Raw genomic sequence first — 15555 nt, forward strand, 5'->3', positions numbered from 1 at the left:
GCAATGTCCCCATATGTAAACAAAGTTAGAAATTATTATGTTTTAGTGAAATATTATTATTAATATTTTTGTGCTTCTTGCGGTCAATTTGCAGTCTACAATTTTTATTATGTTCTGGCCTCCCAACTATCCGCTCAAGAAGAAATTGGCCCGCGGCTGAATCTAGATGATGATCCCTGGCCTAAGACAGCAATAAAATAGGGTTTGAAGGTCCTTGTAAGGTTTCTAAATATACATTCAATATATTAAATTCAGTATATAGTAACACAATTGAACTTGTTTTATCTGTAGAAGAGCATTATTTCAACTAGAATTGAACCTGTGTTGAAAATACTGGGTAATATATGCACTGTATTTACACACATGTACAAGCATTACTATTACATTGGTCATTTACTGATCATTGAGGGTATGAGTATGATGACCCAGAGTAAACCATATTGTGACCTTAACCCCACACCAGGTGACCTCATTAAGGGATTTGAACCTCTTAGCGTAACAGTTAAGACAACAACTCAACAAGTCTTATGACCATGGCAGCAACTTCAGTCTTTTAACCACAGAATTAAAATAAAAGTGATGTTTCAGGATGTCTGATACAGCAGGAGAGGTCATATTTATGATTGAGTTAAGAGGGACAGTATAGTTTGATATTGATAAGAGTTGTTTACAATAGGTTTCAGCTGGAAATTACTAAAATGTATTGTTGGCTGCTTCTACAGTACACAGCATAGAGAGAGACACAGAGAGCGAGAGAGAGGGTGCTTCTAAAAGCCTGGTACACAAGCTAAGATGGAGCTGCAGGACAACAAGAGAAGAAGTGCTGTGTCATCTCCTCTAAAAGATAACTGCAGCAAAAAGGAACTGGTGGAGTCAACAGGTTTGGGGTGGGGAGGACAACAATTACGAAAGAAATAGAACAAGGCACAAAATTGTCTGTAAAATAATTGAACTATACAGAATGGGACCCAGCAGTTCAGGAGAGGTTGGATGGGAGAATCCACGACGAAGCAATGAAGCCTCCCACTACTCATCCACTCCAATCTTCCTCTCCTCTTCAATTCTCATCATTACTCTCCTTTTCTCTTCTCCTTTCCCCACCTCTCTTTCCTCCTCAGCTGCACCTTTCATCCTCCACCTCTCCCCCACCCCCTCCGGCCCATTCAGAGTTAGATATAGTGCTCCTACAGGACCCCCCACCATAACACCCCCCTGGCCTCTCAACATTAGATGTAGTACTCCTTCTTCTCTTCCGTGTTGTTGTGTCCCCCCTCTGCATTAATGATGGCCGTGTCTGCATCTGCTGCGTCGTCTGCCCCTTTGGCTTCATGTGTGAAGTAGGTGCCTGCAACAAATAAACAAATTTATGAACACCCCTGTTGGACTTAAATGGATGATAATGAATCCCTACAGCTAGTCCACTTCTAGGTCTATGAATTATCAATGATAGTGTACACCAGTTCATCTCAAGCCAGTGGAAGCATTGTAACAGCCAGGGGACCCAGGTGAGCCGTTATACCTTTGTGTCTGGCGAAGTAGCGCCCCAGGACGATGAGTGCACAGAGGATAGCGAACATCACCACGGCAACCACGCCTCCGATGACAGCGTGGTCTATCTTCTGTGGCGCTCCCTCGCCAGCTCTGGAGTCTGGAAACAAGCCAATCACAGCCTCTTAAAACAATGATCCCCAGACCCCTTCTTTGAGCCAATACGAGCTATCAGAGCAGTGACTGCCTTCTGATTAAATCACAGAGCAGGAGACCGGCAGTAGCATAGTAATGTACAGTGTACTCAAAGTCACAAACACTTTAAGAAATCGGGTAACATTTGCAGCCAGAAGACAAACTACATTTGTCAACTTCTACATAGAACCTACTATAGATGTCCATGGTCAAAGAGTGACCCACTCAGGGAGGTAGCTGTGACTCAATACAGAGTGACTACTGTCGTATTCAATACAATTCCATTAGAGCTATTCTGTTGAAGGTGTCTTTTTCAACAATGAAGGACAACAATGCATTGTACAACGTGAAGCAGTGGAGTGTTTTCAGTTCAAATCAACATTCAAATGTATGATTAACCTCCTCCCACTCAGTCACACCTTCTCTTCCCTTCCTACTGTGGCTGTAGAACAGAATAGCCCACTTCATTGCGGTTTCATTACTTTTTCTGCATACAGTTGAATTGCACTTCTGAATGATATTATTCAAACTACCAAATGCAAGTCTAATGTATATGTATGTGTGACTTAATGACCACTTCAGACCCCATGGCCATTCAAACTGATACTGCACTGCCGTGAATGAGGCCTCAATTTTTGCCTATCTTTATCTATGTAATTTATAAGTGATTAGTCATTGTCTGTGTGTGGCAATGGACATTCACAACAGGATATGTACCATGTCAATGCATTTGTTCTCTCTGCTTTAAAATAGAATGAAATCTGGCGAACTCTATGACACTGTATCATAATTCCAAATACCTCCTTATTCTGGGAAGCTAGAGCTTCTCCTCTCCAAAAAGTGGTTGTGTAAAATGTTCAGAGACTGTTACATAAAAATGATATACTTGACATACCCCACAATTTAAACAGAAACATTCCAGGGAACGGTAAAATATACTCTGATTTAAGCGGTAATATCAGGAAGTTATAGACCTCAATCATAGAGAGTAGACACAAGCACGTAATAAATCTGGCCCGGTGTGCTGTCCCCTCTCGCAGAAATACATTTCCCCCCCAGGAACCCACAGTGGATCGTTGTCCACTGTTTAGTCCACTGTTTACTGTTTAGTGAGATTTATACATCTTCTAGCTACAAAAGAAAACGGCAAGGCATTAAATCTCCAAACTTTCTGAATTTTCGGCACTTGAGGTCTACAGATTAAGTGTGGGGATCTGTGTCAGTTGAGACTGATGGAGGAGTGAAGAGGAGAGGTGAGAGAAGGGGTGTTACTTTACTACCTGAAGGAGAGACTCCATTTCCCATCAGTCCCCTCCAATCATGAACTGAAATTGGATGGTTTTGAATAAAGATTATGATTAGGAGAAAGGACTTTCTTTCTGAATGCGAATGATAAAAGCATAAAATGTCTGACATCCTTAACTTGAATAGACAGTAAAGACACGCTTCATTGGCATTTCCTCTTCAAAATGGACTTACCTCCACCAAGCAGAGGCAGAGCTCACATACTGTAGACACAGACTAGAGTCTCATCTGCTGCTGCTGTTGGTTGTATCTCAGGCAGGATGAGCTGAGCTGAGCAGAGCATAGCTGTTTGTTTCCAGTATCAGGGACATCTGGTAGCACAGCACAGCACAGCATGCTCCCTGAGGAGAGGGAAGGGCCCATGCTCCATGCTAATGAACATCAACACGCTAAATGGACTGAGCCGAGGAGCCTTGTCATGTCCCCTCCCTCCCTCGCCCCGCCCTGCCCCGGCTCACCCCCCCCCCTTCCATTTGACACCTGAACCAGACAAACGTCTGGGAGCACAACCAGCCTGCCACAGCACACAGAGGGGGAAATGGAGCTGGTTTATTTTCACACAAAGAAGTGGGCCTGTCTAAAGCATTGAACGTACCTAAAAGGTATCACAAAATATCAACTGGGGGACTGTAAAATCGATAACCCATCTCTAATGTCCAATGGCTAGATGAATGACAGATCTGTAACGGAACCATCCCACACTGTTGCCCTGTCTGGAGTCATTCAATGGTTCTGCCTATTAGTTCAGAACCACATTAGCGGCCCTTTATAGCCTTGCACGTAAACTAAATTGAATTTTGATTATGTTTATAATATGGATTTGCTCTAACATTCGGCCTTTGCCTCCCACATAGTCCTGCTATTGGCTGGGAAGCTATGACATGCCCACACCTCGGTCCTGACAGGATGTGGCTGGGGAGCTATGACATGCCCACACCTTGGTCCTGACAGGATGTGGCTGGGGAGCTATGACATGCCCACACCTTGGTCCTGACAGGATGTGGCTGGGGAGCTATGACATGCCCACACCTTGGTCCTGACAGGATGTGGCTGGGGAGCTATGACATGCCCACACCTTGGTCCTGACAGGATGTGGCTGGGGGAGCTATGACATGCCCACACCTCGGTCCTGACAGGATGTGGCTGGGGGAGCTATGACATGCCCACACCTCGGTCCTGACAGGATGTGGCCGGGAAGCTATGACATGCCCACACCTCGGTCCTGACAGGATGTGGCTGGGAAGCTGTGACATGTCCACACCTCGGTCCTGACAGGATGTGGCCGGGGAGCTATGACTTGCCCACACCTTGGTCCTGACAGAATGTGGCTGGGAAGCTGTGACATGCCCACACCTTGGTCCTGACAGGATGTGGCTGGGAAGCTGTGACATGCCCACACCTTGGTCCTGACAGGATGTGGTTGGGGGAGCTGTGACATGCCCACACCTCGGTCCTGACAGGATGTGGCTGGGGAGCTATGACATGCCCACACCTCGGTCCTGACAGGATGTGGTTGGGGGAGCTGTGACATGCCCACACCTCGGTCCTGACAGGATGTGGCTGGGGAGCTATGACATGCCCACACCTCGGTCCTGACATGATGTGGCCGGGGAGCTGTGACATGCTCACACCTTGGTCCTGACAGGATGTTGCCGGTCGAGCTATGACAGTCCACACCTCGGTCCTGACATGATGTGGCCGGGGAGCTGTGACATGCTCACACCTTGGTCCTGACAGGATGTTGCCGGTCGAGCTATGACAGTCCACACCTCGGTCCTGACAGGATGTGGCCGGGGGAGCTATGACATGCCCACACCTTGGTCCTGACAGGATGTTGCCGGTCGAGCTATGACAGTCCACACCTCGGTCCTGACAGGATGTGGCCGGGGGAGCTATGACATGCCCACACTTCGATCCTAACAGGATGTGGCTGAGGGAGCTGTTACATGCCCACACCTCGGTTCTGACAGGATGTGCACAGCCAGGTGAATTTATGGGGGAATAAAGAGGATTTGTGGCCGATGCCCACGTCGGTCGGCACAGCACTGACATGTGCTCTGCTGGAGTGGAGGGGACAAATGCTTTATGGTTCCCTCTCTCTCTGTGTCTGTTCTGGAATGACTAATTACACATAGCCAGGTCACTGGTGGAATAACCTAGCAGCCTCGCACTGACTGACTTGCTGACTTAGCGACTGATTGACTGACTGACTGACTAACTGACTAGCTGACTGGCTTAGTGACTGACTGACTGACTGACTTCGTGACTGACTGGCTGACTGGCTTAGTGACTGACTGGCTGACTGGCTTAGTGACTGACTGACTGCCTGACTTATTGACTTATTGACTGACTTAGTGACTGACTACCTGATTTATTGACTGAATGACTGACTTGGTGACTGACAGACTGACTTAGTGACTGACTACCTGACTTATTGACTGAATGACTGACTTGGTGACTGAATGACTGACAGTAACTGGGGATCAGTTGTGTGTATCTCTGTCCCTTGGCTGATTACATTGAATATTGATTTCATTAGTGATACTGGAACACACTCTTGCGAAAACAGGCAGGCGGTTTGTATGCGCACTGTGGATTTACAGATGTAATTACACACATTTAATTGCAATGCTGACTCTTGTGAATTGATGGAAAAAGCTCATGACATATTAGGCAAGGGGGGAAATTCAATCTCACCCTCAATAGAAATACAGTGCATTCGGAAAGTATTCAGATCCCTTGATTATTTCCACATTTTGTTAGGTTACAGCCTTATTCTAAAATGGATTAAATCAATAAAAATTCTCAGTAATCTACACACAATACCCCATAATAACAAAGCGAAATCAGGTTATTTGACATTTTTGCAAATTTATGGAGAAATAAAAAACAGATATACCTTATTTAGGTAAGTATTCAGAACCGTTGCTATTAGACTCGAAATTGAGCTAAGGTGCATCCTGTTTCCATTGATCATCCTTGAGATGTTTCTACAACTTGAGTCCTTGAGAAGTTTCTACAACCTGCGGTAAATTCAATTGATTGGACATGATTTGGAAAGGCACACACCTGTCTATATAAGGTCTGACAGTTGACAGTGCATGTCAGAGCAAAAACCAAGCCATGAAGTCGTAGAGCTCCAAGACAGGAACGTGTCAAGGCACAGATCTGGGGAAGAGTACCAAAACATTTCTGCAGCATTGAAGATCCCCAAGAACACAGTGGCCTCCATCATTCTTAAATGGAAGAAGTTTGGAACCACCAAGACTCTTCCTAGAGCTGGCCGCCTGGCCAAACTGAGCAATCGGAGGAGAAGGGCCTTGGTCAGGGAGGTGACCAAGAACCCGATGGTCACTTTGACAGAGCTCTAGAGTTCCTCTATGGAGATGGGAGAACCTTCCAGAAGGACAACCATCTCTGCAGCACTCCACCAATCAGGCCTTTATAGTAGAGATGGAAGCCACTCCCCAGTAAAAGGCATATGACAGCCCGCTTGGAGTTTGCCAAAAGGCACCTAAAGACTCTCAGACCATGAGAAACAAGATTCTCTGTTCTGATGAAACCAAGATTGAACTCTTTGTCCTGAATGCCAAAGGTCACATCTGGAGGAAACCTAGCCCCATCCCTACTTTGAAGCATGGTGGTGGCAGCATCATGCTGTGGGGATGTTTTTCAGCGGCAGGGACTGGGAGACTAGTCAGGAACGAGGCAAAGATTAACGGAGCAAAGTACTGAGAGATCCTTAAAGGAAACCTGATCCAGAACGCTCAGGACCTCAGAATGGAGCAAAGGTTCACCTTCCAACAGGACAACGACTCTAAGCACACAGCCAAGACAATGCAGCAGTGACTTCGGGACAAGTCTGAATGTCCTTGAGTGTTCCTGCCACTTGAACCCGATCAAACATCTCTGGAGAGACCTGAAAATAGCTGTGCAGCAACGCTCCCCATCCAACCTGACAGAGCTTGAGAGGATCAGCAGAGAGGAATGAGAGAAACTCCCCAAATACAGGTGTGCCAAGCTTGTAATTTCCACTTTTAAATTTCAGACTTGATTTATCAACCCCTACAAAAATGTTAAATGATTATAATCCACTGTACATGATAAATATGGCAAAGGCAGGCTGGACTGAATTGAATTGAGCCTTAGATTTGAAAGTGTTTTGTTGAGGTCAGTTCATAGAGTGCAGGCATAATTTAGGGCTGTGAGGTCAATCCTTTATGTGTTGTTTGGAACAGGGGTGCAACTTTCACTGGGGACGGGGGCTACTCTTTATTTGACTGATGTAGCTAACAAGGTAACAGCTGTTATATAAAATAAAAGTATTTATTCTCAGTGCTGAGCTAGTAGTGTAACTGACATGGAACGTTAGCTAATGTTTCATCCCCTCTCGACTGAAGTTATGTCTGAAGAGAATGAACTAGCTAGCTAGCTAGTAGCTACCACAGCCTGTTCAGCTCTAGCCTCTAGCTATCTGTCAGGTAGCAGCATTTAACAGCTGGTGTGTGTATGGAAATGTTTTGTTGCCTTTTTGTCCCGTTTCAACAGAAGTAAATTAACTGTGAATGGTAATCAGTGAATGGATACAAAGTTCCATCTTGAGTTGATTGGTAGCTTACAGTTTGGAATCTGGGAATAATGGTCATTTCAATTATTGAACCATTGATTCTATTATTGGATAATATCATGTATATATCTACACAAAGGTCATTCTTTGTCATGCCTCATTTGAGCAGGATCAGATGGTGACAGGGGTTTCAGCAGGGTCAGGCAACCAGCGAAGACAAGTCTGTGACGGCTCTGAGGTGAACTTTGCAGATACAACACTGCATTCTCTTTGCAGCAAACAATGGACAAGCCAGAAGCTTCAAAGATTTTAACTATTTTAAGAAAGTCTGACAAACCTCTAAAGTTGAATTCCCGACGGTATCAAGGGTTGATAGAGGCTTTTCCCAATGACACAAAACATGACAGACAAAAATGTGAAGAAGACCTGGGAAACACTATTGATGAAGATGAAAGCATACAGATATGTTTGAATGTGCAGTCATGTTCATATAATCTCAGACATAAATTACTGCAAGTTAAGACCATCCATAGAACATGCCAGTGAAAATGAATATCATGCACTCAGAAATGAAAGTCCTCTGCTGGAGGTGTAAAACACAAAAGGAGACATATTTGCATATGTTATGATCTTGTCAAGGCTGGCTGAATTCAGGCTTCTCCCTGTTTCTGATTGCTTGGAAATGTTGATACTGGAGACTTATCAGAAGAAACTGTGTAACCTAGCATTTATAGCGGCTAAGAAAAGCATTGCCATTAATTGGAAGGTTGGTTATCCTCCCAGAATGTCACAATGGATGGCAGAAATGTCAAGTTATGCATCATTAGATTTAATTTATTACAAGATTGAGGGTATATACTGTGAAACATTCAGAACGTCTGGGTGCCTTATATGGAATACTGTATGACAAAAGGGGTCTGTATTGAAAACATCCCATTTTTTTAGTCGAGCAGTTGCAAATAGATTTTTTTTTTTCATGGCACACGAGACAACTGTCTGATCTGTGCCTGTCTGAGTGGACTAATCCATTGAGGAGGCCGCGAGGATTCCACGGTCCAAGAATATGGGGATTGTGGCTCAGATGCACAAGTACGGCTCTCTCCAGAATGCGCTCTCTCCTGCCATTTCGTGGATATTCATTGTTTCATAACTTCATTGTGTGCATTGTTTGCTGTGTCTATCAATTCCCCATTACATACAGTACCAGTCAAAAGTTTGGACACACCTACTCATTCCAGGGTTTTTCTTTACTTTTACTATGTTCTACATTGTAGAATAATAGTGAAGACATTAAAACTATGAAATAACACATATGGAATCATGTAGTAACCAAAAACGTGTTAAACAAATCAAAATAGATTTTATATTTGAGATTCTTCAAAGTAGCCACCCTTTGCCTTGATTACAGCTTTGCCACTCTTGGCATTCTCTCAACCAGCTTCATAAGGTAGTCACCTGGAATGCATTTCAATTAACAGGTGGGCCTTGTTAAAAGCACATTTGTGGAATTTCTTTCCTTCTTAATTGAGCCAGTCAGTTGTGTTGTGACATGGTAGGGGTGGTATACAGAAGATAGCCCTATTTGGTAAAAGACCAAGTCCATATTATGGCAAGAACAGCTCAAAAAAGCAAACAGAAACGACAGTCCATCATTTCAAGAACCTTGAACATTTCTTTGAGTGCAGTGACAAACACCATCAAGCGCTATGATGAAACATCCTCTCATGAGGACCGCCACAGGAAAGGAAGACCCAGAGTTACCTCTGCTGTGGAGGATAAGTTCATTAGAGTTAACTGCACCTCAGATTGCAGCGCAAATAAATTCTTCAAAGAGTTCAAGTAACAGACACATCTCAACATCAACTGTTCAGAGGAGACTGTGAATCAGGCCATGGTGGAATTGCTGCAAAGAAACCACTACCAAAGGACACCAATAATAAGAAGAGACATGCTTGGGCCAAGGAACAAGAGCAATGGACATTAGACTGGTGGAAATCTGAGATTCTTAAAATTATTTTTTTAAAGATTTTTGGTTCCAACCGCCATGTCTTTGTGAGAAGCAGAGTAGGTGAACAGATGATCTCCGCATGCGACGTTCCCACCATTAAGCATGGAGAAGGAGGTGTAATGGTGCTTTGCTGGTGACACTGTCTATGATTTATTTAGAATTCAAGGCACACTTAACAAGCGAGGCTACCACAGCATTCTGCAGCGATACTCCATCCCATCTGGTTTGCGCTTAGTGGGACTATCATTTGTTTTTCAACAGGACAATTACCCAAAACACACCTCCAGGCTGTGTAAGGGCTATTTGACCAAGAAGGAGAGTGATGGAGTGCTGCATCAGATGACCTGGCCTCCACAATAACCCAACCTCAACCCAATTGAGATGGTTTGGGATGAGTTGATGACTGCAGAGTGAAGGAAAATCAGCCTACAATTACTCAGCATATGTGAGAACTCCTTCAATACTTTTGGAAAAGCATTCCAGGTGAAGTGGTTGAGAGAATACCAAGAGTGTGCAAAGCTGTCTTCAAGGCAAAGGGTGGCTCCTTTGAAGAATCAAAAATATAAATATATTTTGATTTGTTTAACACTTTTTTTGGTTACTACATGATTCCATATGTGTTATTTCATAGTTGTTATTCTACAATGTAGAAATAGTAAAAATAATGAAAAACCCTTGAATGAGTAGGTGTGTCCAAACTTTTGACTGGTACTGTATATCACCAGTAGTAACCTACATTTACCGTTAATTCCCATCATTACTAATCTGCAATATTTGTTAGGTTACGGTAATTTCTGTTAATGCATTGAATATATTATTATTACAGTCATTTAACGTCCTCATTGTTGGAGTGGACATGTGTTTTGCAGAATGCACAACCTATGCTATACTTTTGGAAAAAAAGTTTTTGTTTATTTCTTTCCATTTCGAGTTTTGTCAATTTATTCAGCGTCTTTTGTTTTCTTCACCTCAAACAGCACGTAAATGAAGTCTGTTTTTATAATCAATTGAGAATGACAAAAGTACCTCAAAGTATTTGAAGAATATTTCCAGCTCTCTCCCTTTCGATAACCACTTGGCAAGAAGGTGAAAAATGTAAAGCTCTGATCCAGTGGAAACGTCATAAAATACCTGATTACTTCTAATCCCTTGCACTAATAGCCTACAGCTGTGTCTGTCCCGAGCTCATTGGCGCGGAATATTTAATTGTTTATATTTTTACATTTTCTCCCCAATTTCGAAACCCAGGCTGTATTGACGCCGCAACACTGCGATGCAGTGCCTTAGAACGCTGTGCCCCTCGGGAGGTCGGGCCCAGAATATTTTATACAATGCTTCAAGTTTGCTAGCACGACTTTCTGAGCGTAGCCAATGTGATTCATAGGATATTTATTTTTATCAGGATATTTTCTACCTGCAGGCTGCAATGTTTTTATTGTATTGGCTTTATGTACGCTATTTTTACATAGTTGGCAATGGCAATAAAAGTTACTTTTAGATTTGTATAATTTTCATTTAGATAGAATGTAGATTTACCACATGTAATGATTTTGAGATACAAATACTTAAAAAGGTTCCCGACTGCTGGTGTAGCCTATTACCGACAACTTCAGGAGCGTAATTCTGTGAAGACCAGCAGCAGCGGGAGAAAGTTATTTTCTTCTGGTTAGGCTATCTTGATCTCTGACTCCCTCTTGAGTAATTTGTGTGTCTTAATTATTTAATCAAACAGCCTGCTAGAGATTCAGAGACAAACTTGCTTTATCAATTCTGAACAAAGCAGTGAAGATTCGCAGACTCAACCATGACATTTTATGGAGGTGTGAAAATACAGTTGAAGGACTGATGGCAACACATAACATCTCTGAATGGAGAGTTGACTGTGAACTCTGGACCATGGGATGTTAGCAAAAATGTAGTTTGGGAAACTTTGATTTGACAAAACAAGCTTCTCAACTACACACAAAAGGATACTGAATGCTGCCTGCTTCTACCGTGTTCCTTTAAAGTGTTTTTCTGGGGAAGGTCATGGCTAAGGAAAGTGATTGACAAGCTAATGGAAAATATATTCCAGTGCTCTACCCTGCTCTCACAGTAGCAGCTGTACCACATGTTCCGGTGGACAACGTAACCAAGACTCTAACCTCCTCAGAAAGAATATTAGAGGAACTGAGTTCTCTGAACTTCCAATGCCGTATATTGTTACCCTTTGGAGTGTCAGCAGGTAAACAAACTAACACACCACTTCTGGTTAGACATTCTCCTGCGGTGCATGTCAACCTAAGAATGTTGAAAGGGTTCAAAATGGGTTTTGAGGAATATTGAATCCATCTGTGCCTGTTTTCCTTTTTTACCTCAAATATTCCCAAATATGATCTTCTAACATTAGCTGCTCAAGATCTGAGAAAAAGTTGTAAAGTTAAATATCCATATTTCAAGTTAAAATCAGGCCATATGAGAAAACCATCTTCATTTAGTATGACACTCTTTGAACATCCTCATCCTTGCACAATACAACCTAAACACCCCTGGGGACCAATTAGAGTGGACTATTGTACAGACTAAATTGGAGCTAGTGGCTAATTTTCTCCTCACATAAATGGATTTATTTTTTGTTGCTAAATCAAGAAAGCAAAGGACACCCATTACAAAGGGAACCAATCTGCTAATCTGAGTCAACATCATTTGCAAATCAAATAAGCATTTAATGTTAAGCCTCAAAGGCTAATGATATACAAGTGTTAAGTGTTTGCATTAAATGTTTGACAAATGACCAAATGTTTGATAAACAATGAATTAACGCACACTAACTGTCTGAATCAGTAGTGTTAGAGCCAGGCTTGATGTGCATTCTGATTCAAGCCTGGCTCTAACACTATTGACTCAGACAGTTCATTTATTGTTAATCCCTATGCAGTGGAAACTGACATATTGCCTCTACCATTCACCTCTCTTTCATATACAGTATATTTCATAATACACTAGTATGACTTTACTCCAGCCCTAAATGCGTACATAATCATAAGGTGCCATCTGATTTCAAAGGTGCTAAACCATGTGGGTGTATGTATCCAAAGGATTCACTCAGTCAAAGCCGTGAACAGCTGAATCATTCACATGTCTTCTTGCTTCTGTCTCAGCACCAGGAGAATCAGCATAATAAAGTCACACTCTGGTCTGCCTGCCTGTCTGTCTGCTTGTCTGTCTGCTTGTCTGTCTGTCTGTCTGCAGAGCTATCTTTGGCAGTGCTTCAGCAGCACAATGAGGTGTGCCGAAGTTAGGCACTGTAGCGTTTCAACGTCAGAACGTGGAAGACTTCTCACTTCCACTGTAGCCCATTAACTCAGTGACATATTCAGGCTTCAACACTATTTAGTGACACCATGTAGCCTCGCCTTGGTGTGGTTGGTAACACTTAACATGGCTATATTTTCTAACAGATAGGACTTAGCTCATACAGTAAGATACTGTTAACCATTCTGTTAACCACTAACATGTATTACTGTTTATAATATTGTTACGCATTGTTATGACAGTAAAGACAGTTCAACACTTTGTAGAACATTTGCTAATGTTTGCACTGAAGATTACATGCACAGTTTGAAGGCCCGCCCACGTACTTTTGGAAGATGAAGAAGCCATACTCCATAAGACAGTGATGAAACATATGAGAACACACAAAAACAACTGTGAAAGTATCAGCGTCCACTTACAGTAAGACAGCATACTTTCTCTAGTTTCACTCCAATACATTTCAGCTATAGTCAATAACAATGAAATTGCCTCACAAAACAAAGCAGAGGAGAGAAAAGTCAAGGTCAAGTGTTCCATTCATTCCTTATTCTTAGTGCCAGCTAAACTCAGATTGACTCATTCATTGTTGATGAAAGGTCCTTCCCTGGAGTAGGATCAATTTAGCTGGATGATAGTGGATACGCTGTGGTGGGCTAGCATCCTTGCAGCATACAAACACAGGCTTGACGGAGATCTGTGTGGTAGCAGGCAGCATGACTAGTGGCCTATCTTTGACGCTGTATACATACTATACATTTAGACAATATAGAGCCTGCAGCTGAACGGGGAACTGTGGATACCCTGCATGTGGAGGAGTTAGTGCTCCTCCAGTCATTGAGCCTGTACATCTGGATCAGTTGTTAAACCACAGGGTTCTGAAGATCTCATTTAACTGAACAGGATACTCAACATTTACTTCTTACAGTTAATTTATTCAACATGCACACCGGCACAATGTACAGTACAGGAGCCCTGTCAAGTGTTTTGAGTTTTCAATAGAGATCATTGTGAATGGTGAGAAGTGTTTCTGTCCAGATGCTTCTCTACTCTCTCCAGCCAAGGCGAGGTAAGGAGGGGGTTAGCAGGAGATTACCCAGGATATGATGTCCCTCCCTGGGATCATCTCTGAATGTTTGACGAGTGAGGGCTTTACCTCAGCAGACTGCCTTTATACCCCTTGAGATGTAGAATCAGAATGACTACTACCCCCTCACCAATAGGATCCAGCCTGCCAGCACAATACCAGAAACCACTCTGTTTAATAATGCTGGCTGAAAACTATTCACACCAGCTCCTCCATAAAAGCCATGGTGCCTGGAGCATTGCATTAGGTTAGCAAACCAATCAGAGAGGCAGCACTTATGAATTAGGATGGGCACTGTACTTGTTTGTGTGCCATTTTATAATAGTAAAAAATATTTTTAAATAAATTCCCCATACATGTGTGAGGTGGAAGACCTTCAGGAAAAAGACGATTGGGTAACCCCTGCACTCTCAATCTCTTTACTTTAAAAAGGTTAAAACAGTTGCTTTTAATGCACTTCACAATAACCTTCGGTTAAGTAAATTTTGGTGTACATATAGTTGACAGTATAGCACTGAAAAGAGGTTAGGCTTTATCACACCCATGACACAATGCATTCATAGATTGTGGCTCATCTCTCCCCTGAACTCTGCAGGGACTTAAAGTCCCTTAGTCCTACATATTTTATATAGGAACACTGAAAAGCTTGATAATGTGAACTCTCCAAGCACCATCTTCCTTCCTTCCTTCCTTCCTTCCTTCCTTCCTTCCTTCCTTCCTTCCTTCCTTCCTTCCTTCCTTCCTTCCTTCCTTCCTTCCTTCCTTCCTTCCTTCCTTCCTTCCTTCCTTCCTTCCTTCCTTCCTTCCTTCCTTCCTTCCTTCCTTCCTTCCTTCCTCTGAGATAGAGCAGTAGCTACAAAACGTGGAGGGCTGGCCAGCTCTACACCAGAGATGTACAAACGACTTTGTGGTTTCATGCTTTACCATGGCATTTGCTCCTCCTCAACACAAAATCATATTTAGGCCTTGAACCGCTGGCTCTATAGCCTGTTGCTAGGCTACACCAAGGAAATGCAAAGAAAAAAAGAAAACACTTATCAAGGAGAGAAAAATCTAGCAGGGCATGAAAGCATTACACTGTGGAAATGAAAGCTACATTCTACATGAACTGGGAGCCACACAAAGAGGAAACGGTGCATAAACAACTTGTTCAGAATGGAACCCCACAGAATGTTTCCCTTAGCTTCATAAAGGGAAGTGGAGAGGCCACATGGAGGGATGGCTGCTTGTGTGGATCAATGGAAAATGGCAGCTTGAGAGCTGTATGTTTACACATTCATTTGGATAACACCATTCACACACATCACAGGAGCGCACTGTGTGGTGCTCAGGGCTGGGACGAACTAGCTTATGTAGTCCTCGATTTGTTCCTAACAGGAATCCCTGTGAAGTCCAATGAAGAGTTATCTAAGTACAATGTAAATCTATGGTACATGACATTGTATTTCAATCTCTATGGGCCTCAGGCTTACAAGGATATTCTGGTCATGACACTCATGTTACCCTCTGTTGCGAATGTACGTTTTATACTTGAACAGAGGAAAATGCCAACAGAAGGTGCGGTTCTGCAGCTTAGAGTAATGCAATGTGACGCTTTGCAGGCCAGGTTAACAA

General features: G+C 42.9%; 1 protein-coding gene across 1 annotated transcript in view; it reads right to left on the reverse strand.

The window, feature by feature from the left end:
* Window positions 1-1221: 1221 nt before the first annotated feature.
* Window positions 1222-15555, reverse strand: part of LOC120018753 (cell adhesion molecule 1-like) — a 152697-nt gene continuing 138363 nt past the window's right edge. The window contains exons 9-10 of the mRNA XM_038961958.1: window positions 1520-1648; window positions 1222-1345 (exon numbers count right to left, since the gene is read on the reverse strand). Coding sequence (XP_038817886.1) covers window positions 1227-1345; window positions 1520-1648 — 248 coding nt within the window. The 3' untranslated portion in view covers window positions 1222-1226. The remainder of the gene's footprint in view (window positions 1346-1519; window positions 1649-15555) is intronic.

This window comes from Salvelinus namaycush, chromosome 23, assembly GCF_016432855.1.
Source record: "Salvelinus namaycush isolate Seneca chromosome 23, SaNama_1.0, whole genome shotgun sequence".
Classification (NCBI taxonomy): Eukaryota; Metazoa; Chordata; class Actinopteri; order Salmoniformes; family Salmonidae; genus Salvelinus; species Salvelinus namaycush.